At 39.8% G+C, this 27,177-nt stretch overlaps 2 protein-coding genes across 4 annotated transcripts in view; one reads left to right on the forward strand and one right to left on the reverse strand.

Moving 5' to 3' along the window:
• Positions 1-1,659: 1,659 nt before the first annotated feature.
• On the reverse strand, positions 1,660-20,752 carry CNOT9 (CCR4-NOT transcription complex subunit 9). The gene is made up of 8 exons (XM_031958059.1): positions 20,334-20,752; positions 15,693-15,872; positions 13,875-13,990; positions 11,312-11,421; positions 8,798-8,907; positions 5,412-5,510; positions 5,154-5,245; positions 1,660-3,926 (listed from the first exon to the last, which is right to left on the reverse strand). Exons 1-8 carry the CDS (start codon positions 20,355-20,357, stop codon positions 3,758-3,760), a joined length of 900 nt encoding a protein of 299 aa, XP_031813919.1. The 5' UTR covers positions 20,358-20,752; the 3' UTR covers positions 1,660-3,757.
• A 96-nt stretch (positions 20,753-20,848) lies between these two features.
• Positions 20,849-27,177, forward strand: part of USP37 (ubiquitin specific peptidase 37) — a 65,186-nt gene continuing 58,857 nt past the window's right edge. For 2 of the 3 annotated variants that reach the window (XM_031958055.1, XM_031958056.1), the window contains exon 1: positions 20,849-21,138. The gene's annotated coding sequence lies outside the window, so the exon portion shown is untranslated. Of the gene's footprint in view, positions 21,139-26,498; positions 26,595-27,177 lie in introns of all 3 variants that reach the window. The other variant, XM_031958054.1, reaches the window with a different exon arrangement.

The following is a 27,177-nucleotide window of genomic DNA, read 5'->3' on the forward strand; positions in this document are numbered from 1 at the left end:
CCTTTCTCGGAGCATCTACCCACCCCAACCCTCCCCAAATCTTATGCTGTGCTTAAAGCCTTTCCTTCTGGGTAATTAGGGAAGATTCTGGGAAATCCTCACATAAAATGATTTTAGAATTGGAAGGAATCCTAGATGTCACCTGCTTTAATGTCTATTTTGTGTACAAGAAAATCGCAGTTTAGAGGGAATAGGTGATTGATTTAACCAAGATCACATTTGATAGCAGAGCAATGATGAGAAAGAACTAGCTTCCTAACTCCCAGCCCAGGGATCTTTCAGTTACATTCCATTGCCTTTTAGGCTTAGCACAATCCTAGAGAGCCGGTAAACTGCAGAAAACGTTAAGGTAAACAGGATCTTGGCTCAGCAACTATTCATCTCAATTAAGGTCCCAACATGGACCAGGGTCTTGTTCTTTTCCCTTCCCCCATTGTTGTCTATTATTAAAAGGGCCAGAAACCTGAGCAGGACAGCAGTAGCCCAGGGATCTTCTGGGAATTGTGCCCAGGAAAGGTCTTGTGAGAGGCCCTATGACTAGCATAAGAATTGCCAGGAAGTTCCAGGACCACCAACCACCCTGTACCCCCAGCTTGCTCAACAGCAAGCCAATTTCTGCATCTCTGGAGGTCCCAGAGGGGATCCTTAAGGTTTAATATGATCTAGCTCAACTATGTATCTTTAACTGGGAGTCATGTGGCATGAGGTCAGAAGGCATTTTGGTTCTCAAGAAATCCTAAGACTTTCTATAGTCCTGCCACTTAAATGTAATCTCACTTTACTACCTGGAGTCAAGTTCTTGAAGCTTCCTGACAGAGTGCCCACCCATGTCCTCATGTCCCAGGACTGCTGCTCTGGTAACTCAGGCCTACTCATTCTGCTCCTGTTTCTGTTCTTAGCATTCCACCCGAAGATAAATTTCTTTAAAATGTTTTCAAAACCCTATTAAAAGCCATGGCAAACATCTAGACTTCATTTCAGCTAACAGCTTCCATTCAGCATTAAGTAACAATTTTGAACCTTTTCAATCAGCACCATACTATTCTAAAGGTGGGGCTGATGTGTTCCAAAAAGGACAAATGGTTAAAATGAATTTTTCTGGAAATTGTAAGGCTGCAGAACCCTGCCCTCCCAACACCATTGATTCCTTAGTTGAAAGTTATGCTAGGTCACTGCAAGAGAGCAGCAAACATGCTGGCAGCAAAGTTATGTCCCAGAGAACCAGGCAGCCCTCCAAGGACCAGGAAGGAAAGTATGTACAACAGCACTGAAGGAAGGTACAGACTCGAGTCACCCAAGGGATATGAGAGTAAAAGCACAACACAGAATTATTCAATGCTCATGTCAGCTGCAAAGTCCAGTGTTCCCCTGGAACATGTATCAAGGTGAGCCAAGTCAGGGATGGAACAGGATGGGTGGATCTTCCTGAATGGAGTCAGACCAGGGGGTCATCTGTCCCCAGAGCACAGATGGGGGGCAGGCAGAAACAGATACCTTCTCTGGCTCTCAGGTGGTTCTTATTTTTCAGATAGATTTTCCCACTTCCCAGAGTGGTCCCATAGACAATACAAAGTAGAATACTAACTCTGGAAGTCATCTGACCAGAGTTCCTAGGTGTCCCACAACTACACAGAAAAAAGTCTTCCATGAAAAAAAAAATATTACAAAACAGAAGCATGTTTTATTTCAATCCTGTTGGGATGAAAAAACACAAAATGGGGTATTCTTTACATACATGAAATCAAAACCAACTTGCAAGGAATAATACCCATCTTTTCCCTGCCTCCTATATGGGGTCCAAGGCTGGTTGGGGAGGGAAAATGGGGCAAGAGTTAAGACACTATTGGCACAGTAACATGGCCAATGCACCAAAAGACAGGAGAGAAGACAATTTCCCAGGAAGGAAGCCTTGGGCTTCAATTGCTTCCCCAGCAGAAGGGGAGTGGAAAACCTTTGGCTCAGCAAGAGTAAAGTTGGCAGGGATCAGGGTTCCCCTCATGGGCCTCCTCTCCTTGTAGATGACAGGCCAAATGGAGTCAGGCAGCTCACGTAGCACATGATGCCTTTGGCTTTCTCAAACCCTTTTCTTTCTCGGGTTTGGATTATGTACAGCAGGCTTCCTTCTCTCTCTTCTGGAAGGTAACTGAGTTAGTAAGTACACGGAATCCAGCTCTGGATCAGATACAATGCCTAACCAAGCTACAATCAGACAGTGGTGACTGTTAGTTCTGAAGAGGCAGAGGCCAACCAATGAGGCCGGCTCCCTTTGTGAAAGTCGGCTTTAAAGAGCCCTTAGGTTGGCAAAGTTGCCTCTGAAACACTTGGTGAGCCTGGCCCTTGTGATTCTTCTATACCACCCACCCCCCACTTTCGTGGACATGGTTTAAGCTATCTCAAATGAGAAACTCATTTCTTCCTCTCTAGGGTTGAAGGACATTATCAGCCCCTATGGGACAGGAATACAGAGGGGCTCTTCACCTGTCCGGGCATTAGGCTGAGGCTTCAAACTTACCACTAAAGTGGAAGTACAGCCCATCTGGGCACAAGAGGCAGAGAGGAAAGGAGTTTTTTTTTTTTTTTTTTTTCACTGTTATGAATAGGAAAATAATCTTTTAATGGCAACCCTGTAATTCTCAAGACAAAAAGGGAATGTGCCAAGGGGGACAATGGATCAAGCACATGGGGCCCTGCCCTTGATACATGTACAAAGCAGACTCACTAACTAATACTGATTCAAGTAGAACAGTGAGGTATCAGGAGCTACAGAAATACCCTAGAGCCAAGGATGGGGTTCTGGGCCTGGGCCCCTCCAGCTCAATGTTCACCCTCTTACAAAGCATTCCAGGGGAAACATCCAGAAAAACCTTGAGAACATGGGCCAGGACTGTGTCCATACGTTCCAGTTCCAGGACAGCCTCTTAGAGTAGAACAGAAAGTGGGAGGGATATGACAAGACACAGCAGCTGAAGCCAGAAACCAGGCCTCTCCCTGGAGGGGAATTTCTTTGTAACAGGAGGAAGCACTTTGCGGGAGCTGGGCAGGCAGGCAGCAGCACTCCAGGTTAGGGAGCAGTAACGATGGAAGGCTTCTGTCTTCTGACACTCATCCTCGTCACCCCTTTCCACTCTTCCCTTACCTCTAAGGCTCAAAGCAGCTTATAACTGGTTGGCCAAAGAGGGTGTAACTAATACCTGGACCAACTTTTAAATTTAGCTCGTGAAGCTAAAAGACTTGTAAACAGAACCAAGTGACAAGGTTTTTCTGAACATCTCAGTCTGTGCCCACTATTTACACCTCTCTCCTTGAAGGAAAAAAAGAACAAAAACAGCACTGAGAATGAAGAGACATGTCTCGAGTCTTACAGGAAGGCAAAAATGGGAAATGCCACATGGCTTGGTCCCAGGCATCCACCATGCCCGATGCTGCAGCTGTTGTTACTGTATCCCCTCCCTGTCAGAGAACAGGAAAATGGAGGGGAAAAGGGTAGTCTTGGGCATGCTGTACTACTGCATTTGCTGGTGTCACAACCCCCCTGGGCTGTGAAGGGTGCTGGGAGGGGAACCCATTCCTTGGAGCAGCAGAATGAGGCCAGATCTTCAGGGTGGTCTAGAATGGCACCCATATGCCTCAGTGGGGTTTGTCCCTTTTCTCCAGTGCGGTTTGGCGTTGAGGTCAGCGGTAAAACCTGAGCTGCTTTCCTCAATGGTTCTCCCTCCCTTTCCCCAGGCTGGGGGACAGTGGGAGGGAATGGGGAAGGTCACTGAGGGGGCAGGGGGATGCCGCGGGGATCGGTGACCTGGCCTTCCTGCAGGTTTTTCACCAGCTGTGCGAGCCAGCGCTTTGTGGTGGTATCATCTTTGAGCACCTGGGCAAAGGTGGTATCTTTCAGCTGGTCAGGCAAGCACTGCCTGAGTGCTTCACGTGCCCTACATTGGAGAACAACCAAGAGAACTACAAGTGAGTCCACACTTAGAGGGTAGAGTGTGAACCTGCTCAAAAAACACAGGGGCTTTCTCTAGACTGTCTACAGTTAGCTCAGATTGGCAACAAAGCCATCTGCCCCTGCGCCATGCCCCCTGTTCCTGGACCTCCTGCTTTGTTCCTCCTATCCTTGTAGCTTAAGAATTCAAAACACCCCCATAAAGTTCAATGGAGAAAAAATAAAAGAGTGAACTTACTCCTGAATTTAGGTATTCTGACAGAATGCTATTACGGAAAATGTTATGTATTAATCTATAGTTTTGATTTAAAATGAATCATCCATGGCCTTTCTGTACACAGTTTTACTGTGTGAATGTAGACCTTAAAATTACTAGGTTTTCAAAATTTGGCTTAAATAGGGAAGCCTCAGTTGATGATCTTCCAATGAAACAAACCTTTGGAGAAATGGCCAGGCCCTGTATGTTCTTACCTCATTTACCAAAGAATGAATTCAGAATTAAACCAGAGACCCAAATTCCAGAGACACAGGGTAAAAACAACAACAACAACAACAAAAACAAAACAAAACAAAACAAAAAAAAACCCTGTCAACTGGCCTGGGAATCTCTTGACCATTCAGGCAAGGTCTTCATCATAGGTGATGGACTTAACAAAAATACCAGCACTTGCTGGTCCACCTTTTTAATATACACAGAATCTGCACAGTGGTTTACTTGGATTCAAAAAAGAAAGACTTTGAAGTGCAATGAGGCAAAGTATTACTTCTAGGATCCCTGAGGGAGATGTGGGACACAACTAAGAAGATAGTTCATGAAGACACCAGCCACGTTAGTCCTTCTAAATCACTGTTTTTCTCATTCTCCTTAAAGCAAAGAGAACTCCAAATCACAAAGACTTAACTACTGTAAATCAAGGAAAGAATTAATGCTGATTATCTGCATTATCTGGATTGGGCAAAACATTTAGGCACAGATGTCATGAGTTTTAAAAATCAATATGAAATATTTAAAATTTAATTTAAAATTTAAAATATGAAATATTTTAAAAAGACATTCTGAAAGCTCTAATTTCAGAAAAGCAAAGAATAGCTATATTCCTTACTAATTTCACTTTGAGATATAGGGAAGCTACTACTGACCAGTGTGGGGCAATAATTTTTCTTGTTCTTTTCTCAATTCTTCAAATATAAGTAAATGTTTAGAAATGTTTACCTGGGGTTATCTGAAAGGCGAAGGTAACATCTGACCACATGTTTCAGCAGACGAGCAGAAGGCTCCTTGGATAGCTGCAGGACCATCTTACCCTATTTGCCCAAAATAAAAAACAAAATATAGTAAATGCATTCTACTACTCAAAGATTCCAAACTATTACTTCCAAATGAAAGCCTCACACTGTCTAGCCCCAATAAGAAAGTGGACTAAGATGCAGTCAACAGAATTTAAAAGGGATGATATGTAAAGGACCTTACCAAGATCATGGCGACATGGGAGAATCGCTCATATGTCTGACAAATATAGGCCAATCCAGTGTCATCCAGGAGAATCTTCTGAAGGATGAATGTGGCGACCTGGTGTAAAACAAATTGAACAAGTCTAGCTTTTTGAGATGTCAAATGTCTTCTAACAACTCTACTTCCTCTAAGAGTCCTGTTGGTTATAGTAAATTGATCATTTGGAGACTCTAGGGCTCCATAAGTCAAAAGGGAGCAAAAAAGACACATAGCTGATGCTAAATATATAGTTCAAGTTCACAGAGGCTATTCAAAGATATTGGATAGAGAGCTGACCTGCAGAAGTAGTTTTACATAATTATCACAAACCCTACTAAGTTTGTGTGCTAGAAAGAGTTACTCTGGTTTGAAGAAATTTGGTTCCATGTCTTCAGGGTTCAATTAGATTTCAGTGGTCATTTCTATGTGAGAATTTGGGAGAATGTGAATATTTTTACATTCTGAAAGATCTTCAGGAAATCAAATTCTTGTGAAATTAAACCAAGTCCAAATTCTTCTTGTCTCAACAAATTAAGCTCATCAAGCTCATCAAGATTTATACCACTCAATTTAACAAGTATTTATTAAATTCCTATTACATGCTGGGGATACAAAGAAAACACAAAAAATAGTCTCTGACTCTAAATAAACTCATATTCTTTGGGGGAAAAGGGCACAATATTTAAACATAATGTGATATGACTTGAGGGAGAGAGAACAATAACAAATAGGGACATTAGGAAAGACTTTTTGTAGGCACCTGCATTGAATACTGAAGGAAATGAAATAAATTCAGTAAAAGAGATGGGGATAGATTGCAATCCAGTTATTCAAGGTAACTCATGCAAAGGAAAAGATGAGATATGGGATACAGTAAGCAGTCCAAAGCTCATTAAAAGGAGTTCTGGAAAGGAAGATAAAGAAAGGCTTTAAATGCCAGGTGGAGAAGTTTGTATTTTAGCTGAGAGACAACAGAGAGCCACTAAAAAGAATTAAGTTGGGATTCTGATGTGTAAGTTAGATTGGAGAGGACAAAAACTGGCAAGAAAGAGTTCAATTCAGCCAGAACTAGGATGGAAGCCATGTCAAATTATGCGATTATCAAGAATCAATAACTGATTGGGGCAGGAATGAGGGAGATGAAATCAAGGATAACTAACTCTAAGTTTCAAATCTGGATAGGAAAAAGCTAGGTCCTTCAATAGAAATAGGGAAGTATAAAGGAAAGAGGCATTTGGGACTGAAGATGATGTGTCAATCTGGAGTCGATGAGTATGACATGCCTATGAGACCAGATATGTACTGTGAGCAACTAATGATATGGAATTGGAGCTCAAAAGAGACGGGGGATGGTCCAGAACTGCATTTCATCAGTTGAGGGGAATTCTGAGCATAGAAATTGCTTTCTATTAATGCAGAACAACAATTTATCTTCAATTATAGCCATAGAAAGATATTAGGGCACTAGGAGGTTAAGCTTGACCATGGTTAAACAGGCAATATATATCAGATAGGACTTGAATTCAAGACCTTCCTGATTCAAATGTGATATCATATTAGATGAAAATGAATGTAGAACTGGGATGATAAATGAACTCATGGAAACTAACAATTCCACCAAAAAAGAGGGTTATAGAGAGAATAGAAGAAAACTTATGAAAGAACTTTAAGGGTAAAACATAATGATGGCCAAAAGAGGCATGTATATGAATAGTAGAAAAACCACAAAGAAAGTAGTGGCACAAAAATCGGAGGATGAAAGATCCAGAAAAAAAGGGTGGTCATCAATGTCAAAACCATCAGGACTCAAGAATGTGTCCTGACAGAAATCACACTTCACAATTAACAGATCATTGGTAATCTTGGAAGGAGTGATTTCAGTCGAGTAAGTTGGTAAAGCCAGACTTCAGTGAGCTTAAGTCAGGAAAGTGAGCCAATAAGTAGATATATTTTTCTCCTTTACAATCTTGGTTGTAAAATAGATGAGAAATATGAGGCAATAGCTTAAGGGAGTGGAAAGATCACAAATTGAGTTTTAGGATAGAAGTAAATATTTATAGGTAGTAAGGAGATAATAAATGAGGCAAAACTGAAAACAGAAGACGAAGAAATAACTAAAGGGTTAAGCTCCCCCAAAAGACAGATAAAGATGAAAGGAATCAAGGGCATGCTATTAGAGGCAGCAGCCAAAGGTTCAAAAGGGTGTGAAAACAAGTTTGTTAATGAGACAGCTCGATGCAAAGGGAGGACAGAAGAAACTAGGAATTCTATTGCCACATAAGCAGTCACCACCAAAATACTTGATGAATTAAAGTAGTAATAGAGAAAGCAGTGTGATATAATGGAAAGGGATCTATAATTCTTGGGAATAAAAAATTAGTTTTGACATTTACTTGTCAAGCTACAACCTCTTTGAGGTTTAATTATTTCATCTGCAAAACAAGGAAAATACTAGCATTATTTCTCAAAGAATTGTAAAGAAAATGCTTCACTTAGAAAACTGACACTTTACAGAAAGTATGTCACCAATTCATTCTTCTTCCAGTCTTATTATATTCAATTTAAATAATCTAATGCCTTTAAGCATCCTTTAAAAGTCTATTTTGTAGCTTAAATTATTCTCACCATTTCCCTTTAAACCTGTTCCAATTTACAGGAATTTAGAACTGGAAAAAACTTTTAAGAGAGAATCGAGTTCAGCCTTCCCATTTAAAAAATGAATAAATGGTGGCTCAGAGAGGAAGTCACTTGCCCAAAATTATATAGGTAGTAAAAACAAAAGATTTAAAGGGATACTATGATGAACTGCAACGTAAATATAAATTCTTAAAAAACAAGTTCTATTATAAGATGGTTAGAACTAAATATCCTTTGTCAAATCCAAGTGAGCCATATACCTAGAAAAGTTCCACAGTGAAGTGTTGCTGCCTTTTAACTTTTAACTAATTTATTTCAAAAGGGTAGCATACTCATTTTAATACTTAGACAAAGATCTAAACTTCAGCAAGACCTTTTTCAAATGGGTTCTGGGATGATATGAAGTACCAACTCCAGCTATTCAGACTCGGGGAAAAGGAGTTACAATAATTTCTCATTTAAGTTCAGTAAGAAAGGGAACTTAATGACAGTAATAACTAGATAAGGAAAAGGGGGATTCTTTGGAGCCATATATCATGAGTCAAACTTATACCATGGGGGGGAAAAAAGGCTTTCTATCAAAGTTGCAAAAAGCTAAGTTTAAATGTTTCATAAGAGGTCCCAAAACTCTGAACCAGTGAGAATAAAAAGAAATAGATATAATAAAAAAGGGTCCTAATGCCCAAGACCCAAAATAATGAGAATCTAATTAAACTAAAAGCACATACCGTTTTGCTAAGTTCACTTCCAGATTCCATAATTCGCAAACATAAAGGGATAATTTCTGTCGTCAATAAGAAGTTAATTACTTCTTGTTCATCTGTTTTGACCAGAGCCCCTAAAGAAAAGAATTACGGACAAATGCACTTTATTTTCAGAGAGTGTTTCCACTTAAAAACCACCCTGAATTGCTTACCCAGTTAGTTGGGGGAGTACAAGAGCCATAAAACAGAATCATGGTCAAAATTTCATTGGCTGTGGTTTTCATCTAAGTGGAGATGAGGTCCCAGTCCTCCAATGATTATTAAATGGGAGGGGGAAGGAGGAAGAATGAGTAGGTTGTCAGTCGCCTGATAAGTCAAAGGTGAGGCCCCTGAGAATACTTCATATTGCCAGTGTTTTCATGGCATTGGACCATCACTTGGTTGCCAACTAAATGAGACCTTTAAAAAAAAAAAAAAGGCAGTGACCTAACTTTCCCTTGGAATTTCTGAGTTGCAGTTAGGACAGAAAAATGCTGCTCTATATCCCTGGAATATATCTGGTTGAAGGAAAAAAAAAAAGAGAGAGAGAGAAAGGTGCTATTATAAAACTAGTCTTTTAGTGGGCATGAATTTCTTTATATACAACAGCCAACTATTTATTTAGCTGGTCTCTATCAAGTAACTCACATTTTTAAGGCAATGTGGTATAGCAGCAAAAGCACTACCTAAAGTTTGTTATTAATAACTGTGACCATGGACATTAGACAATTCCCAGCCTGAGAAGCACAACTGTAGAGGTCAGTGATATTATCCTAATATTCTACATAAGAAATCAGAACCTTGAAGGACAAACACCTTGCCTTAGACAATATATCAAAAGTACGTTGGACTACATGTCCATACATTTTCCTCTCCAAAAACAGTTCTTAGAGAGGTATCATTTATTGGAATCAGAATCAGAAGCTGATAAAGGCTACCACTACCAATTACTACATTTCCATATTAAATCCTACCACAGATTACAATCATAAATGAATTTCACACTCAACTTCTACAGGAACCCCTAAGCCACAAGACATAGATCCTCAAACACTATTTCTTTGAATGATCTAACCAGCTCAGTCTCTTTGAAAACATCTATGACAGGAGAAGGAATTAGTCCAATAGTGCTACTTTGAATGCTCTTCCCCTTCTAACCTTTTATAAAAGCATTACATTATAATAGAGAAAGAAGCAAAGTACAGATTTTTAGTAAATAGCTTCTTTTTGTCCAAGAGACATGTTGATGTTTTAAAAAGCTAAATTAAGTAGTTTTTCTAGTTTTAAAGTGGTACTGTTTAATTTGGAAGATACTTCTAATTCATATAACATATGGGTGTAGAAATCTCATACAAACTAACATTTACCAACAATATATGAATCAATAGTTGCTGTAAATAGAGAAAAAAATTGGCAGCTACATCTTTGAAATGAGTTCTAGAAAGTAAGCTATTCGTGACTACAGTTATAAGATCTTTTATCACTCATTGTAATATCATTTTACACCTCTTTTCTTTCCCCATTTAATAGTATTTAATTTTTTCCAATTACATGTAAAGATAGTTTGCAATGTTTACTTTTATGACATTTTGAGTTTCAAATTCCTTCTTGCTTCCTCTCTTCTTCCCAAGACAGCAAACAATTTGGTATAGATGATAAATTATACCTATCATTTAATAAATAATCACTGGTCAGTAGTAAAGCTGCCTCATAGTCTTATAATACTGAAGTCTGGCTTCTATATTCAATTTTCTTGTTTAACATTATCTAAGAACTGTTCAGATATCAAAAATGCAATATCAAGAATTGAAAAAAAAATGATATTGGAGAAAGCCAAAGATGCTACAGAAATCCTTTTACTTATGGAGGTTCTGGGACAGAAACGGCCTATCTTATTTTTTGTGGAGACAAAAGCATTGAAATGAATACTCTACGATTTTTCCCACAGAAAACAGTAAGTACAAATCTAAGTATGTTAACTTGGATTTTGTGAGCATTTGGCTAGGTAAATAGGAGAAATCAGTTCCACAACTATAGAAATAAAGAATGTATGTATGTGTGTGCATGTATCTATAAGGGAGAAGAAAAGAAATTTATATTCTTCAAAGATTGCCTCTACTCACTAAATTGAATCCTATTACTATAATCCTTCTGCCTAGCTCCCAAAGTTGGGAGTTTTTCACATATATGCTGACTTTATTCCTACCTGACAGTCTTTCTTGGTAATGTGTAGTGCCACAGAAACATCATAAATATTAATCATTTTTTGTTTTTCCTAAGAATATATAATAGCAAGTTCCAGTTTCTCAGAATGATGTGATAAATGGCCCATGATTTTCTCTTGTTTATTGCCAGAAATAGACATAATCTATAAGACTGAAAAGGATATTGAGTGAATAAGCAGTAAGAGGCAAAAAAATCCAACCAAAAAAAAAAAAAAATCATACCATCTATTGAGAATGATGGTCTCTCAGTTGCAAAAGAAGCCCAATAACTTACCAATAACTCCAAGGCTGGTGAGACGAAGATATTCAAAGGGACGAGTCTTGCTGACTGTGTGCAAAAATGGATACAAGAAGAGGGGGATATGGGCTGCAAGAAATGCTGACCTTGGAAAGAAAACAATATATAGAGAGGTCATGTTGATTTCTCATATTTAAAGACAAGCAGGTAATTATTTCTGCTAAGCATGGGCCTATGACTACTGCAGGAATAGTTTTTTAAAGTGACAAATCTGTTTGTTGATCAAATGGCTAGGTGATTATGTACTTGATTGTGTCAAAAGCATGTGCAATCATATTTTAGAAATGATGAATTCTGAATAAAAATTCAAGGCGGATTTAGAATTTTTTTCAGGTCATCCTTCCCTGCTCAGATTATGACAAATACCTTTAAGTGTAGTCAGGTAAAATCTTTCAAACCAGAGCAAAGGAATAAATCTGTTCTTTCCAGGTTTATTTGTCACACACTTCTGTGCAAATTCATATTTTCTTTTTATGTCTTTGCCTTTTGTGTTCCCTTTTGGTTCTCCTTCTTGGAAAGAATGAATCAGTCCTTGGTGCCCTTGTCAGTTCATTTTCACCATTCCCAATTGTGAGTGTTCCTTAAGATTTTTTTCATTTCTCTTCACTCTAATCATATCTCTGATCATATCAGCATATGATCCTCTCAATCATAAAAATAATTTTTGTCACTCTCACCCTCTTTTTTTAGTCTTTATTCATATATGTGTCTATACACACACACACAAAAATATGTTAACACTGTGTATTCCTTGGACACCCAGGATACAGAGAAAAATTAATTTATACTTCTGAATCCAGAGTATACAACTTAACAATGAGAATACAATTAAGAGTTCTGTTGCAGGATACTAAGTTGGAAAGGACTACAAAAAGCATGGGTTTTAATTTTTTTTAATGTTTTTTTAACCTTTTTCTGAATATATGCCTTTTCTCTCTCCCCCATTCAGTGAGCCAACCATTGTAATGATATGAGTATGCATATACATACATGTAAGTGTAGATACACGTATAAATGTATGTGTGCCCCCCCCCCCCCCAATGTATTTGATTTCTTAATTCTTTTGACACCATTGCAGGTCAGGTCCTTATCACTATTTTAATAGTCTCTCAGCTCAACAATACTTCAACGATATTCTAAATACACAGGTCCAACCAGTTCATTACCTTAAAAAAAAATCATATGCCTACAGGATAAATCACATAGTCTTTTGTCTGTCATATAAAACTCTCTAATAACCAACAATCTGGCTTCAATTTACAGTTATTTCACACTACTCTTCCCATTCTCTAATCAAAATAGTATGTTTCTTGTCCCTTCCCAGAATTTGTATAGATTTACCACCCATGACTGAAATGTATTTCTTATCACAGTTGTGTCACTTTTGCCATGAAGCCTCCCCAAGTAAAAATATTATCTATTTTGTCTTTCTATTCTATATATATATCATAGTGATTCATCAACAGTCTATCCTTCTAATTTAAAGTCTTTGAAAGTGCCATTTTAAAAAATACTTTGTATCTATAGTATTGGCATAGGTTCTAGCAGGTAGAAAGTACTTAATAAAAGTTTGCTGAATTCATTTCAATTTTCAATTAAGTAATGCAACCAATGCTTAACTATAAACAGAAGGGCTAAAATGGGATTTTCCATGAATGGAAATACTGGAACCAGTTCCTAAGATTATAAGCAAACACACAAAACTTGGAAGTAATTTAATTTTTTAAAGCCACACTCAAAGGTTATTATCAATATCGTCTTTAGATATGGAAATTGCAAAAGGAGAAATGACGGAATAATGAATAAAGTTAATGTTGAATGCCCACAGTGCCCTTAGGATTGACATGGCAAAATATACTGAAATCAAATAACCTCCAATCAACAAAGACAATTAGGACTTCCTCCTTTTACCCCAAATGTGTTGGAAACAAACTGTAAGCAATGTTAACTTTTCAAAAAAATAAATTTAAAATGTTTTATTTATTTTTAAAATACTATCTTCATTTCTGAATATATCCCTTTTCTCCTTCTGTTATCCAATCAGTCATCCCTCGTAACTCAAACAAAACAAAATACCTCTGCCATTAAAAAAAAAAAAAAAAAAAAAACAATTTGGCAAATTAAACCAACACAACATCTGACAGCATAACTCTGTAAAGAGGGAGATTTATTTTCTCATCATCAAGCACATAAGTGAACAAGATCTAGAGCTTAGAGTCAGGAAAGTCTGAGTTCCAATCTGCCTTCAGACACTTACTAGCTATGTGATCCAAAAGAGTCATTTAATCTTTGTCTGCCTCATTTCCCTCAACTATAAAAGAGAAAAAAATAGCACCTACTCCTCAGGGTTATTGGGAGGACAAAATGAAATATTTATTGAGCATTACCCAAAAGCTAGCTAGTTATTAATATTATTACTATTATTTCTTCTGGGTCGATGTCAATTTAAAAAACCCCACCCATCCAAATCAATCCTCACCCCCCCCCCCAAAAAAAAAATCGAGCATAATTTGAATCTTATTCCATCCAAAGCACTTACCTAGTTTCTGGGTGTGATGCCACACATTGCAATAGTGCCAAAGCATTGCAAACTCTGTTAGACTGATGTGCAGTCAAGGTAGGTGGATTGATAGATGGGTAAATATTTACAATTTCCTAAAAATCAAACAGCATCATGTCAACAGGAAATGTTTGGTCTTAAGTATCTGGTTCTGAGTCCTGGTTACCCTTGGCCTATGACAGTTGGCTCATACTGATCAGGGCATCTGAGTTGTTCAGATTTGCAGAGCAGGACATTGAATTCTGTCAAAGCCTTGGCCTGTCCTCCCCGTTCCTCTCCACTTAGCTTTCATCCCACAGTTTTCAGCTAGGCCACTGACTTTAAAACCTAGAGTCTGTGCATCTCCCCTACAGAAGGCAGCATAGTAAAGTAAAAAGAGTGAGGAAGTCAGATGGCAGGGGCTCCAATCCCCCTTACAAATGATATCTAGTATCTGCTACTCGTATGGCCTCAAACAAATCACTGAACCTGTCTTGTAAGTCAAAAGAAAGGACTGGACCATCTTCTAGAATCCCAACAATCCCCAGACTTTTAATCCTCAACCTAAATTATCATGCTTTTTGTCTCTTGACTTAGAGGAATATATATATGTATTTTTAACTGTTCACTGATTGCTTTCATTCTTTTAAAAAATTTTTATGCAAATCATTTCCTTAGAAGTAATATTATGAAAGAAAACAGATTTCTACCACCCTCAAAAAAACCAAGAGCAATAAATAATTAATAAGTCTCTGCAACCCCCATAAAGATTTCTATAACCCTACAAATTAACGGTAACTTTAAAATGCTAATTGAGTTTGGGATTAATTAATGCATTACTTTTTTTTTAATTATAGCTTTTTATTTACAAAACACATGCATGGGTAGTTTTTCAACATTGACCCTTGTAAAACCTTCTGTTCCAATTTTTCCCCTCCTTCCCCCCACTCCCTCCCCTAGATGGTAGGTAATCCAAAACATGGTAAAAGTAAATGTTAAATACAATATATGTATACACATTTATAGTTATCTTGTGTGCACTACTTTTTTATGCAAAGTTTCTAAATGTTTTCATCAGTAATCTATTTATAAGGAAGTGGCAATATAGTCTAATCACAGGACCTCTGGCTATTATCTTAAATCTACTCTAGGCTAAACCTCCCCCTTTTCCCCCCAAAAAAGCTAAAATGGAATAAAGACCCCAGGTATGTCTGGAAATACTCAGTCCTATGCTGATGACTTAATTATTTCAATAATTAAATAATTAAAACTCCAAAATGGGGGAAAATAGCAAAGATGCTTTGAGGATTATTTGTTGTAGAAAAATAACCTAACGTATTTTAAAATCTGAAGATAAATATTTGGGAACTTCATGCAACATTTTAAGGGAAGCTCCCTTGGAAAAAATAAAGCATGAAAGAAATTCAATGGTCTCCACTACTCCTATTCTATCCTATTTTAGAAACTTTCCCCACATCAAATTTCTCAACAAGGACCCCTCTGACATCAGATAACCATTTTTAAACAGACAAGTTTGTTTTCTTATCATTCCACAGCTATTTCTTTCCTTTAATAGTTTTTTTTTTCAATAACTTCCTTCTATTAAAACATAAATGCACTCTTGTTCTTAGCCATAAGAATGCATCTTACGTCCAATTTTGTTCTAACTACTAATCCTTCCATATCTCTTTCTTACTACCAATCTTCTTCCAATTGCCATGAAAGATCACCTGGTGAGTCATAGCAGGCTCCCTCCCTATTTATTTAAGAAATGCTAAGAGAGACATGAACAAGACTAAATTGCCACTGTTCACCCACCTGTAAGAGAGCTGCAATAGTACCAAAAGAGTGCCACAACATGGGGGCAAGATCAGGAACAGATTCACGCTTTTTACTCAGCTCCAGGAGAGCATTTTCCCTTGTCTCTGGACTGGACAGCTCATTGATCCACTGATAGATCTTCTCTCTATCCACTTGGGCCAATGCTGTAGGCACAGGCTTAAAGGGCAAGAAGAAACACAGAAATGAAGTTTCATTAATACCCAGTAGCATGTAGGAAACAGACTTAGATGATTCAATACCAGAGTTGAAAAGTTAATGTCAACTGTCTGGTCTGAATGATAATTGTTAGAGTAATTGGCAATTAGGCAAATTGACTTTTAGAGTTTTCATCTGTGAAATGCCAGTACAAGAGATTGGCAAAAATGATTTCTAAGGTGCCATCTAGCTATAACATTCTAAGCCACTTTTGAAATTTATGTTCAGCAAAGGTTGACTCCTGATACCATCTTATGGATGTGCAAACAAACAAAACTAAAGAAACGATTCATCTTGAAGCAAAATTAAGTCAGTGACACCTTTGAAAAAAATATACTTTAAAGGCCCATCTATTCTTTTCCCCAACATGAACAACTTTTATAAATAGATACCTTGAATACAAATGAGAAACTCAATATCATTTCAACAGTCTCTGCCAAAAGAACCACAAAGTACTCTGTTAAATGGACTAAAACATCAGAGAGATCCAACTTTTGTTTCTTTAAGTGCTTTGGTGTGAGTTATGTCTTATAACTGACCAGTGATGATCCTTAAGGAATCACAGGCTTCTACAGCAAACAACCCTGGGGAAGTAGGCCTGTTCTTTTTCCAACAGCTAATAAAAGCTCTTGCCCTTTCTACACTACCATAGATGGCCCCTGAACTCAAGAGCAAAAGATGATTTTAAAAGTTATTTTTAGAGAATTGCTCCCCATTATGGGGATAGGATAAAAACTAATTTAGAGTGTTCCATCAGCTTAAAAGCTCAGAAGGGAAACAGCAATCAGGATTTCAAGTAAAAGCTTTCACTTCAATCTTCAGCTATATGTTAAAAATAGAAGAAAAATGAATTCAGTAATCTGGGTCCTTACCATACTAAGACAGAATCTCAAATCACAGCCCAAGAAAATACCTCATGCTTCACAGGAAAGAATTTTGAAACCTGCTTTACTGTACTTCTGTATACCTATTTTGCTGAGTTGTAAAAAAATGCATGTGACATTTTATCATTACAGCTTTCACAGATTTAGATGATTTAATTTTTTTTTTGTATATGAAGAAATACAGGTCCACTAATTGGTAAATTTCTTCAAATTAAGGAAATGTGGGTGCTTCAAATCGTTTTCAGTATTATATGGTGGGGGGGAGAAATGGGACAAGAAGGAAGGGAAGAAAAAAGGTGTTTTGTGGTATTAAGTAGAAGGGAATTTTTTTTTTCCTTTTTAAAAAAAGACTACCTTAAAGATTTACAATTTAGACAGTGCACTACTTTCTTTTTTCCATAACAGCTTAGCCTTTGCAAAATTGGAGAATATGATTGGTTACTTAATCTGATTATACAGTTTTGCTCTATGATGGAAAAATAAATTAATCTGTTTCCAATTACATCACCCAACCTAGATCCAACTGATGAATGGTTAAAGAATATAACATAAACAATGTACCTTATATGTTACAGTATAGTTTTTAGTTAGGGATAAAAAAATAAGAGAGCTGCCGTCTTCTAGCCCAAAGCATGACAAATTTGCTTTGGGTCTAAGAGCTAAATAAAAATTTCAGCTTTCAAGGAAAGAAAATCACAATGGGAAAAAGTCAATAGTTTTTGTTGGTTATTGGTTCCAAATCACAGAATAAACCCAAGAGTTAGTGTGTATCTACAAAAGGACCTCAAAAGAATCCTCAGTGAAAGACTCAAAGACAGCAATAAATAGCACGTTAGACTCAGCACATTGGCATAGTGGGGCAAGTAAGTGTAAGTCTAAGTAAACTTCCATAAACAAAGTACAGTTCAAGAACCCCCAGATAAGACCCATTGCTACCTGGAACTAATGTATCTAACTTGTAATCAAGTTATCTTTACTCTTTACTATCACAAAAACACTGTTAAGGAGCAACAGATTCATTCTGTAAATGAAAGAAACCTCATTTATTCAGAAATGGGTAATGCAAAAAAAAAAAAAAAAAAAAAAGAAACCTCATTAATCCAGAAATGGATCACAAAATAAAGCATCCCAACAACATTCTCAAGAATAAATGTTTCTCTATTCTATAATAACAAAGTAACCAACTATCACCATAAAATTGTATACATTAAGCTGAATACATAAAATTGGTGGTTTTCTTTTCCAATAAATACAAATTTGTGGCTAAAGAAAGAATGGGACCAGAGAAGAACAGGTTATAAAATATGGACTTGAGTAGCAACCAAACAATGAATGATTTATAGAACACAATTCTTTTAAGAAACACCAAGTACGAGATCAACCAAATCATTTCTAATGGAGCAGTGGTGAACTGAACCAGCTATACCCAGAGGAAGAACTCTGGGAGATGACTAAAAACCATTACATTGAATTCCCAATCCCTATATTTATGCACACCTGCATTTTTGATTTCCTTCACAAGCTAATTGTACAATAATTCAGAGTCTGATTCTTTTTGTACAGCAAAATAATGTTTTGGTCATGTATACTTATTGTGTATCTAAGTTATATTTTAATGTATTTGGCGTCTACTGGTCATCCTGCCATTTAGGGGAGGGGGTGGGGGGGTAAGAGGTGAAGAGTTGGAATAAGAGGTTTGGCAATTGTTGATGCTGTGAAGTTGCCCATGTATATATCCTGTAAATGAAAGGCTATTAAATTAAAAAAAAAAAAAAAAAAAAAAAAAAAAGAAACACCAAGTACGGAAAAAGTGAGTTAGGTCTCCTATCACTGTACTATTTTTGTAATGCAGTAACAAGCATGCATCATGACTCCTATTTTAAAAAGTTATTTAGAGGAACAGAGAGGTTAAGCAACCTTCTTAAAAATTTAAGGGAAATCAACAAAAGAGCTCAATTTGGACAAAGTATATTTATAAGGAAATACTGTTTCCCAAAATGGGAGAGGGATTTCCCTTGAGAAAATAACACCAATTACAGGCTACACTTGAGCTTTATTCAAGCCATACCTCAGGGGAAAAGTACAATGCACCTTTAAACAAACTAATATTTTCTGTTATTGCAATTTTCCTGGAAGAGAAAGAAGATGAACTATTCATATAATACATGAGTCAGGGATTTACCACAACTGTCCGACAAATGATAAATTTTTTCCTCCCTACAATAATTCGTTCATCCTGCCTCCTCAGATTTGGAGGGGTACCATATCCTTGCTATTAAAATCCCATGTCTGGAAAAACGGGAGTTCTGCATTAACTTGCGGTAGGATCTCAGACACACCCCTTCACCTTTCTGAGCTTAACCTGTAAAATGGTAATAATTCAACAGCTTTTATTAAGCACCGACTCTGTGCCAGGAGGTGCAGGTAGGAGAGCAGGACTTGGAGTCAGGAAGATGAGTCTTCGTGAGTTCAAATCAGGGCTCAGACACGTCAGAGCCTCGTCTGCCTCAGTTTCCTCAGCTAGAGAAGGAAATGGAGAACCACTACAGGATCTTTGCCAAGAAAATACTAAGGGGAAACAAGTAAAAATCTACAGGACTAAACAACTAGACAAGAACAACAAAATACGCAAGAACCGATGTTGGTCACGGGGAGTTTTAGGCTCCCCCAGGAGAGAATTCAAAGCGATAAGTAATATTTGGGACAGGACTGCTGGTGGAGAGAGAGAAGGATCAGGGCTGCGCCTGGAGGGCCGGCGATGGGGTTCCGGGAGAGCTGCTGCAGCCCTGTCACATCCCCGAGGTCCGGCACGGGAAAGGTGAGGGGCACCCTTTAAAATAAGTCTGCCGAGACCGGCTGGAACAGGGCGCGGCCCACGGCGATGCTCCGAGGGAGGCGCAGTGAGAATCCCAGCGGCCGCCTGGGAGGGAGCCGCAGTGAGAATCCCAGCGGCCGCCTGGGAGGGAGCCGCAGTGAGAATCCCAGCGGCCGCCTGGGAGGGAGCCGCAGTGAGAATCCCAGCGGCCGCCTGGGAGGGAGCCGCCAGAGTCACGGGGCTGGGGGCCGGGAGGGAACCTCCGAGGTTGGAAGGCTCCAGGACGGGGCGCAGCCGGGCACAAGCGCGACATTGCTCAGGCCGGGAACATTCTGCATAAATAAGCAGGATTCCGCCCCTTCTGCGGAGTCCGGGCCGGAGCCAAGGAAAACAAAGGAAGCTCCCGGAGCGGGAGGGCCGGGGCCTGCCCTCAGGGAGCTTACGTTTTAGAGGCTCAATCCCGGGTCTCTACTAGAGCAGGTGGGAGGGAGCCGCGTCCAATAGAAGAAGAGAAGGGGACGGAGAGGCGGAGACAAGTTGGGTGGGGGGGGAGGCAGAGGAATAAGTGTGGCGGGGCCAGAGGGAGGTCCCGCGGCGCCGAAGCCGCGCTTCCCCGGCTCCCCTGCACGAGGAGCGGGGAGACGTCGGCGCCGGGCGGAGGCCGGGCCCGGGCCGGCTCCGAGAGCCGGGGAAGCGACGGAGGCCGCCCCCGGCGTCACTTACCGCGGCCGTCGCAAGGCTGTGCATCTTGGGAGCAGCCCCTGCTCGCTTGCCGCTGCCGAGCGTCCCAGGCCCGCGTTCCCGCTTCAGCAGCCCAGAGGAGAAGCGGCTGCCACCGCCATCAGCCCGCCGCTGGCTCCGCCCTTTCGCCGCCCTCTGACCCTTGACCCCGCCCTCCACGGGGTGGGGGGGGGGCTCCCGGTGACAGGGAGCACAGTCCGGAGTGAGGTCCGATTTCCACCCCACCCCGTGACAGTGTTCTCTGAAGCCCTTCTCAGTCTCCGAGCACAGGACTAGTGTCCGAGAGCCGAGATGGGGCCCTGTCCGACCGAGGGAGGCAAGAGAAGGGCGGGAAAAAAATCTGCACCGAGACGGCTCGCCCTTACCCCTGCGCCCAATGGGCGAGGAGAACGCATGCGTAAAAGAGTACCAGGAAGCTTCTGGGTACAAAATGAGTCACGGGAGAGGGGGGGGGTGAGGTTGAGCTGCGCAGGCGTGGCGGGAGTCCGGCTGCAGCTGCTTAGCGTCGAGGGGCGGTGACAGGAGGCGGGGTGAGAAGAGGCGGGACGAAAAGCTGTGCGTATGCACGCACTCCCTGCGTCTGTCCGACCTGGCTCGGCATTACGCGCGGAGCGAGGGAGTGCGTGCGTGCGTGCGTGTGCGTGCGGTCCCGGTTCCCGCCATCAGCCGCCGGCCCTGACGGGGGGCAGAGCGCGCCAGCTTCTCTGCACCCGGCGTCCCCTTTCCCCCCTCCCCCTCCCGCGTCCCAGCTCGGCTCCTCGAGGGGCTCCCGGAGCTGCCGCTGCAGGTAAGGAAGGCTCGGCCCGGCTGCCCCGGCTCCCCTCGAAGCCGCTCGCTTCTCGCCCCCGGCCCGCCCCCCTCCAGCCTCCCGCTCCGGGACGCCCGCGGCGCTCCGTGCCCCAGCTCCTCGCCCACTCGAGTCCTCGCCCTGGCCGCTCTTCCTCGAGAGACCCTCGAGCCGCGGCTCAGGCCTTCTGCTCCTGCGAGCCGGCGTCGGCTCCCTCCGCCGAGGTGGGCTTCGAGCCCTCTCCGCGCACCTCCCCCGCTCCTCGGAGCTGGGGGGAGAGCGGCGGCTCCGCCCCCCTCCGGGACTCCTCTCCCTGCCCGGCACTCTCCTGTGGACCCAACTTCAACTTCGACTTGATCCGGAATCCTGTGAATCCCGTGTTTTATTCTTCTCAGTCTGCCGCCGCTCCCCTCCGCGCCCGAGCCCTGCCCGCTCCCCTCCGCACCCGCGGAGCTTACGGAAGGGCCCCGGCCGCCGCGCCCCTCTCCCATCCCGCCCCCCACCGCCCCATTCATTCATTCCGCAGCTCCGCCTGGACGCCGAGTCAAAGTCCCTTCCCTCCCGGACTTCCCGGAGTAGTAAAAGCACGGGCACAGACCGCGGTGCATGTACCTGTTAGGGCAACGAACCTCGGCTGGGGAAGTCTCAACAACTAGGCATGGAATCCAGGAAGGGATGTGGTTTCCCCGGGGGGGAAGGAGCCGAAGCGATAAAGCCGGGGACGGTGTATTGTGGTTTCCCATCCCTGACACCTGGATGCATAGCCAACCGCACGGACCTGACCTGGGGGAGGGTCTGGGGTGATCCCGGCGGCCCGGATAGCTCTGTGGGGGCTTTCCCTCGCGTTTTGGGGCGCGAGACTCGCCGCGAGAATGGCTCAGGGTAGAGGGGCGATCCGACTGTTGTCGTTTGGTAACTTCATACAGCGACCGACAAGTATCGGAGTGTGAGAAAAACAGACCCTTGGGTGGATAGAGAGGCAATTTCCTATTTTCTTAACAGTAGAAAATAAAAGCCCCAGAAAGATCGTTAAATGGTCTCCTTATTTTGTGACATTTCGTTTGAGAACACCGAGCGGGGAAAAAATAGCATTAAAGTATAAGATAACCAGAAAGAGAATCCCGGTGCGGAGGGCTCTCTTTTCCCAAAAATTGTTCACTGTATGTTTCTGCATCTAAATTTGAGTCCTACTCTTTGAAAGTTTTTTTTAGAGAGAACGGGTGTGTGCGTCCAAAGAAGAATAAAGTTTATAAGCTGTTCCTATGTTTGAATGGCATTCATTTTTAGTAATAAGCTGATTTAAATTTATAGGACTTGCTTTAAATAATAATTTTTTAAATTGAATACCTATATGTTCTTTGTAGAGAGAGAATAAGAAGAAATTACTTTTAGAAGTTAAAAGTTCAGACCTGTGGCTCTTTAGGCCAGAATTTTGTCTCTAATCTTGATGTGTTATTTCTAAAAACAAGACTATAGATAGATAGATGTGAATATCTATTAATCAGCAAGTATTTTGAGTACCAGGAAGTGATAGCCCCTGAGGATCCAAAGACAGACATGAAACAGTGCCTGCCTTCAAGAAGCTTACAAGGTAGGCAGGGTAGATACACATACAAGGTAGATGTATATATGTATGTGCAAAATGAATATAAGATACTTTGAGGGGGGACTGTGAGCAGTGGATAGGAGATCAGGAAAGACCTCATACAGGAGGTGGTAGTTTAGCTTTGAAGGATTCCAAGAGACTCAAAAGCTACTTTTTTGGCTATTTTTCTTGGTTTTTAATTTTTATGATTATTCTTGTATTGGTAGTTGAATTACTGTTCTTGGGTAAAATTTATGTTCTCTGAACTCCTTATTTCCATTAACTCAGGAAAAACTTTATAAATGATTCTGGCTACGTACTTACTTCCTTCTAACTAGGATTCCCAGATCTGCCTACTTAACTTGGTAATACTTTCTACATTTCTGGATTGGCTCTGGTTATAGAGGAAATGATATTCTACTTCTGATGCAAGAGTAGGTATTAATATTGAAGTGATACCAAATAGGATCTGAGTAGGGAAAAAGCGGCTTTTTTCTAATGACAGATGAATATTATCCCATTATTGGTGGACCTCTAGTAGTAGACGTATGTATAATAATTTTGACTGCAGTGTTCTAGTTACAATTATTTTAGAAGCACCAGCTCATTAGTAATCTGCTTTATGATAGCAAGTCCTTTTTTTCTTCTCCATAGCCGCTTAATAGGCTGTTGAAGAAAAGGAGCAAAGAAGTTTCCAGTTTTTGGATTCCAAAGCTGTCATTCAACCTACACTTCATATAGGATTTCTTGCAACACTTGGTAAAATTGTAAAGTGTTGTACAAATAGGTGTTAATAAGAGAGTTGGAAGATATCTAAGAGATTATACCTAGTCTGTATCTCTTCCTCCCTTTCCCATTAGTACCTCAGTGTCCCCATAAATAGCTAGTGGCTCAGTGGATAAAGCACTGAGCCTGAAATCAGGAAAACCTGAGTTCAAATCCAGCCTCAGACACTTATGTCTTTGAGCCAATATGTGTTTGTCTCAATTTCCTCAAGTATAATGTGGAGATAATAGCACTTAGCTGGCAGGATTATGGTGAGGATCAATTGAGGTAAAAATTGTGCTGATGTTTATTGCTTTCAATTCCCTACCTACCTCAGGATTCTGAACAAAGAAGTTTGCAAAATTTAAAAGTGCTATATAAATGTGAATTGCTATTTTTCTTATGCTTTTCTTTCTGCACAATGAATGCAAAGCTTGGGAAAGACTACAGTTAGGGACTGGATCTTTGATTTCATTGGTACTGGGAAAGCAGCATGGAGAAGTGATAAGCATTTATATAGCATTGACTATGTGTTAAGCACTTTGCAAATATCTCGTTTTGTCCTCACAACAGCCCTCTGACATAGGTGCTATTTTTGTTCCCATTTAACATTTGAGAGAACTGAAGCAAACAAGATAAGTGACTTGTCCAGAATCACACAACTAGTGTCTGAGTCTGGATTTGAACTCTGGTCTTCCTGACACCAGGCCTAGCATTCCATCTGCTGTATGGCTAGTACAGGAAATACTATGATGAGGATATTTCTTTGATGAGGCCTTCCCTGCCACTTGTATTGTCTTCATTGCATAGAGTACTTCAAATTTAAATACCTTGACTGAGATTCCCCCAGCCAGTGTGCATCAGAGGTGCTAAAGGAATTTTTTGTATGTTTGTTTAGAATGGCAGTAGGGTATAATGGTAAGAAAATTTATTTTGGAGTCAGGAGGCTAACATGCTTTCTGCTCCAATGCTAATTTGTGATTGTAGACACATTATTATCTGAGCCATTGGTGTTAACGTCTTTTAAAAAATAAGCTTATAATACTTATTTACTTCAGGGTTGTTTAGAGAAAAGAACTTTGTAAGTCTAAAAATCTTGTTATAGAAATGTTTGTGTTATGTATATTTGTTGCTATCCTCTTGAGGGTTTTTTGGAATCCAGGAAGACCTGGGTTCAAGTTCTATCTCAGTACATTTTGTGTGTTTCAAGGCAAGTTACTTGACCTTGATGCTCTGAACCAGAGATGTTAAACACTGCAATACTCGTAGTGTGGCCAGAACCAGATTAAAATGTAATGAGAAACTATTTAATAACCAAATAAAAGAAACAGTAAAATAGATAATACTGCATTTTAAAACTAAGTATATGACCCACAGGGATCCTTATGTACAGTTCAGTGGCGCCACCCCCACTTCCCCATTTCTTTAGAAAACTGTAAGACTGTAACTTGCAGATAAGGTGCTAACCTGCACTGATAGAGGGAGTTTCATTAACGTGAAAATCCTGTATACTATGCTAAATGAAATCACAGTACTGGTCGTTATTCCTTTCTTAGTCAATGGTTTCCTGGTAAGGGCAGTGTTTTGGGGGATGAATGTTGAACAATAAACCATGAAACTAGTGAGGAAGGGGTTATACTGAGTAAAAAAAAGTGTTTTAGATGTATTTTTATTTGTGGACATAAGTGGAAAAACAGGTTTGGTTTGTTTTATTTGTTTTTTTTTTTTTTTGGTTTGGCACATATTCAAATGATGAAGATGTAAGTAGAGTGGGCTTAGATTGTGGGGATTTTTTATGTGTCAGGGAAAGGAATGTAGATTTGATTCTCTGAAATGTAAAGTTTTTGAAGGCTTTTGAGCAGGAGAGGCTTCTATCGGTTTACAAATATTAGCTATCTACTTTGAGTCTAGCATTTTGAAGGATACAAAAGAAATAATGAGAAATCTCTTACAGGATCATAGCTTTAGAGGTTATCTGTTCTTACCTCTTCTTTATATATAGATGAGGCAATTGAAGACAAAACTTAAAGTGTCACAGGTTGGCAGAATCAGTATTGAACCTTGAGTTTTCTGGTGTCAAATACAGTAACCTTTCTTCAGAAGTTTACATTTCATGTTAGCTTCTGTAGCTACAAAGCAGCAAATTCATAGGCCTCTGAAACCCATCATAAAAATAGGGCTTTTAAAAAGTTGATGTTATGGGGGATGCAAAATGTTTTAGAAACGAGGCAAAGTACAAGAAACAAGAAGACCAGTTAAGTAATGAAGAGATTAAAGATATGATAAAAGTGACAAGGAGAATTTAAGTGGCCTCTCAAAGGACGATTCCAACTGCTTATAGAAATTGAAGGATACAACTCAAAAAGGCACTATCATTGGTAAAAGTTATGTAATCAAGAGTAGAAAGGAAGACATCAAGTTTGAGATGATGATATAATATCCAAGTGGAAATGCGTTGTGTATTTGAAGGTATAAGTCTAAAGTTTTGGTGAGAGTCCAGAGCTGAAACATAATTTTGCCAGAATTTGCCTGTTTTGTCAGTTTGTATCAATAGAGCATTAAAATATTTTAGGGGTGGTGGGGTATCATGCATGGGTGTTTTTGTTTTTTGTTGCGGTGATAGTTGTTTTAAACTAAAAGCAACACTATGTAGCAATGTTTTTAAAGATATCAACAAAGAATGTAGTCTCTTTTTCAAAATGTAGCAGGGAGAAATAAATCTACACTGTTATCAAAGTACATCTTGACTTAGAGGCCTGATGTACCTCATTTTTGCACAGTGTTCCTGAAAATTTCTGCCAATCAGTTTTTTTTTTTTTTTTTTTTTTTTTTTTATGAAGTCATATTTAAGAACTCTTGTGGGGGGTGGGAAGGTATTGTGCTACTAAAAATACTAAAAAAAAATCTTTTGTTATGCCAATGATCAGAGATTTTTTTTTTTGTTTGTTTGTTTGTTTGAATTTTTGTATATTGGATTTTCTTAAAGCAAGCACACCTGTATTTTCTTTAGCTGAGTTGATGTCTTCGGGAGGACTGGAATAGCTGCAGACTATGGGTAGTTCCTCAAGAAGAGTTCTTTACCTATGGCACAAGCATCAAAATAAAGGTGAATTGTTATTAATTAGCTGTCATTAAAAATAAAAAATCACTGAAATGTAAGTAAACTTTTCATTATTGTGTTTATGTTTGCACACATTTGGAAACTGGCAAGAACTGAAAGCATTTTTAATGCTTTATTAAAAACTATTGTAATTCAAACTTTATTTAGATTTATACATGCTATTTTATACAAAAGAGGGTCCTCTTCAAAGGGATATTTTCTATGTCTAGGTTAAAATATGTACTCAGAAATATAGGAAATAAAGCAACAGGAATATTTTTGCTAACACTTTTAATTACATTATAGAATGTCCAAAGTTAAATCACAGCTTTTAATATGGGATGACGTTTAGGGTAATAAGAGCCCTTTGAACATCTGTAAAGAGTAATAAGTAGTTAAGGTATTAACAGGACCTGTGATTTAATTGATATAGCAAACTCCTTGATGAGAAAATTTAATATCCCTGTAAGTTAACTCCTCTGCAACTTCCAATCTTAGTGAGTTGCCTAATTTATTCCCGAGTATTATTCAACACGAATGTTGCTGTGATAAGAAAATTAGCATTATACAATATAAATAATATTTTCCT

The sequence above is a fragment of the Sarcophilus harrisii genome, chromosome 3, assembly GCF_902635505.1.
Source record: "Sarcophilus harrisii chromosome 3, mSarHar1.11, whole genome shotgun sequence".
NCBI lineage: Eukaryota > Metazoa > Chordata > Mammalia > Dasyuromorphia > Dasyuridae > Sarcophilus > Sarcophilus harrisii.